Source organism: Dasypus novemcinctus, chromosome 15 (assembly GCF_030445035.2).
Source record: "Dasypus novemcinctus isolate mDasNov1 chromosome 15, mDasNov1.1.hap2, whole genome shotgun sequence".
In the NCBI taxonomy this organism is placed as follows: domain Eukaryota; kingdom Metazoa; phylum Chordata; class Mammalia; order Cingulata; family Dasypodidae; genus Dasypus; species Dasypus novemcinctus.
The window spans coordinates 87,092,724-87,096,055 of record NC_080687.1 but is presented as its reverse complement, the minus strand read 5'-3'; the positions used below and the strand labels follow the sequence as shown (position 1 = coordinate 87,096,055).

At 44.4% G+C, this 3,332-nt stretch overlaps 1 protein-coding gene across 1 annotated transcript; it reads left to right on the top strand.

The window, feature by feature from the left end:
* The first annotated feature begins 1,229 nt into the window (after nucleotides 1-1,229).
* Nucleotides 1,230-2,025, top strand: OLFM4 (olfactomedin 4). The gene is given in 3 exon segments (XM_058276848.2): nucleotides 1,230-1,345; nucleotides 1,347-1,967; nucleotides 1,969-2,025. Coding segments are annotated over 3 exon segments (780 nt in total). The 5' UTR covers nucleotides 1,230-1,243.
* The last annotated feature ends 1,307 nt before the right edge of the window (nucleotides 2,026-3,332 follow it).

Here is a 3,332-nt window from a genome sequence, read left to right as displayed (position 1 = left end):
TATCCTGAGCTCTCAAACCTTCTGAGTGTGGTTCTTGGCAGCTTCATTGATCCCATCTTCCAGACTGGAAGTCCATCCATGAAAACAATGGAATTCTCCCTGGAACCCACGGCAGATCCGCACTGAGTCTGAAACTGAGAAGGGGTTTTGGTTCTTTTCCATCAGGACCACGTTGTCATAGAACCTACACAGGAAACATTTTTATGGATTCCTTTGGCTCTTTGAAGCTTCAAGTATGTGTATCTTGTCCTTCCTTTTCTTTATTTTTTTCTTTTTCTATTTTTTTAAAAAAAGAAACTTAGATTATACAAATGTCACATAGAAAATGTAGGGGATTTTCATATGCCCCACTCCACACACCTCTCATATTTTCCCACATTAACAACACCCTTTTTTTGCAATTGATGAACACATTTTGGAGCATTGCCACTAAGCATGGATTAAAGTTTACATTGTAGTCTACATTCTCTCCCACCCAATTCTGTAGATAATGGCAAGATACATAACGGCCTGCATCTTTCATTGCAATGTCATTCAGGATAATGCCCAAGTCCTGAAAATGCCCCAGTATTACACCTCTTTTTCCCTCTCCCTGCCCTCAGAACCTCTAGTGTCCACTGCCTCCACACCAATGATATAATTTCTTCCATTGCTAGAATCACAATAAGTCTATAGTAGAATACCAGTAAGTCTGCTTTAGTCCATAGTTCATTCCCCAGTCCTGAAGACTCTGGGGTGGTGATGTCCACTTCACCTCTAATTGAGAGGGGGTTGCAATCCCATGGGGCCAATGGATGGGACTCTCTTGCTTGCAGATGTAGACTCTCTCAGTTCCTTGGTATGGTGGTAGTCCATCGTCACCTCCTTGTTAGTTAGGAGGGTAGGTGTTGCAACTCCACTGAGATTCAGAGCCCAGCTGACACATAGACAGTCCAAAGATACGTCTCTTGGATATACATCTACCAACCCTAGTACTAATTACAGGTTCAAATAGAAGGACAGAAGAGCCATGTGTAAGGGAACCACAATGGAGTCTGACTCTGTCACACGTGGGAGCATAAATTCCAAAGTAGGGCCCACTGGCAAGGCACCAAACTCCTGAGCTGTCTGCCCTACATATAGTGTCTGGATGTCTCCACAGCCCTCAGGAGCCCTGCTATTTGGAGGTAGTGAAATCCATCTCCTTTTCTTTAAAAATGCCTTTCATTTTTTCTTTCCTATAGGAATCTGTAGTCATGGTGGCATGGTGAGCATCAGCAACCCAATTGTGGTACAGCTCAACTGGAGAGGGTTTGACTATAATTCCGGTGCCTGGGGTCAGGACTACTCTCCCTGGAAACCAGATAAAAGGACTGTACTGGGTGGCCCCTTTGAAGACAGATAAGTGTATGGAATATTACAGACTCCACAATACATTGGACGATTTGGTATTGTACACCAATTACCAGCAGCAGCGCTTCACATTTGGCCAAGGCAGTGGCAGAGCAGTTTATAACAGCAACAAGTACGTCAACTTGCACAACTCCCAGTTCATGGCCAGAGTCGACCTGACCGCCAGCATAGTGATACAGAGTTGCAGGCTCCTGAATGCTGCCTATAAGAACCGTTTTTCATATGCTAATGTTGACTGGCAAGATATGGACTTTGCTGTGGATGAGCTTGGGCTTTGGGTGGTTTATTCAACTGAAGCCAACACTGGCTACATGATGATTAGCAAACTCAACGACACCACCCTTGAGGTGCTAAACACTTGGCAGACCAGGCAGTATAAACCATCTGTTTCTAATTCCTTCATGGTATGTGGAGTTCTGTATGCCACCCATACACTGAACACCAGAATAAAAGAGATTTTCTATTACTATGACACAAGCACAGGGAAAGAGGGTCACCTAGACATTACAATGTGTAAGATGCAGGAGAAAGTGCAGAGCATTAAATATCACCCTTTTGAGCAGAAACTTTTTGTCTGTTAACAATGGTTACCTTCTGTCTTATGGTCTTGTCTTCCTGAAGAAGCTGCAGTAAACTTAGGGTGAGAGATAAATAAAATGTTTGTTGACAAATGGTCTTCTCCACTTACTTACGTGTAGGGGAATCCAGAAGGGTGTTTGTTTAGTTATCATATTGGGGAGCATGGCTGTACCACATTAGAGTTTTAGGATATTTGCCCTGAGTTGATGAATTCTCTTGGAAGTCAGATGCTTCCTGAGGTGTATTTTTCCAAATGAAATAAGGTCCTTTCAGGGTGGGATTGTAAGGGGTCTAGTGGCATTACAGGTCTAATAAAGCCTACAGTGAGGTGACAGTTGGAAATTAAGGAATTGGGGAGAGCTCAGTATGGCTTCATGGGATTCTTTGTTCCAGAGAAAGGGCTCAACAATGGTTCTCCCACAAGTAGCCCTGCAGGAATACTTCCATACCCAAAAGGAACCTGGGGCTTAATTAGGCAGATTACTTTCTGAAGCTCCTTAAGTGACCAGATATTCAACTTCATTTTTCTCACTAGTACCTGAGCCACATTTTGTACATAGTGTATGCATAGGTTTGGTATGCTTTTATCTGTAATATGCTGAGTTTTCCAGAGACAAGTCCTTTTTCACATTAGATTGTACATTGCAAATCCATCCCAGGTGGCTCTGCAGATGAGGCACTTCTTTTTTCCCCCCATTGTCCATCTACATAAGACTTAGTAGGAAATTGTGGGAACATGGCCGTAGGGTTAGACAGATAAGGCTCAGCTCTCAATAAAACAATGGAGAAAGAGCCAAAGGCTTTTGCCTTGGGGACTTGTTTCGGAGGTGAGCAGACCAGGACACTGCTTCACAACTCCCAGGAGAGTGAGGGACAGAAAGATGAAGCCAAAACAACAAACTATGAGTTACTAAACCTCCTGGCCACTGGGAAGGGCTTCCTTCCCAACCCTGAGATATTAAGTTGTGCATTGCAGCTAACCAAGGAAAGAGCAGAGTCTTCCTTCCTGCCAGCTGCTTTGGATATAATAAAATGGGAAGGTGCTCAGAACCATATAGGAGGGTACTGGAAAGATAAAGAAGCCAAAGGAAAAACCATGAGTTGCTCACCCCTGTGGCTGGAAGTAACACATATACCCTGCCCTCAGGGCAAATAGCCTAGGTGGAGCTGCTGGCTCCCTGCTCCAGATGGAGTGTGAGGGGTCTGGGAGGTGGAGAGGGGATTCTTTGCAGTGATTTGGCTAGCTGAGTCCCCTTTAAATCTTGGAAGGGACCCTGACTGACAGGGAGAGGGAGAGGGATCTCCTCAGGCAAACTGTCATGCCCAGTTGCCCAAGTAAAGAGGAATTAGATTAGAGAGGG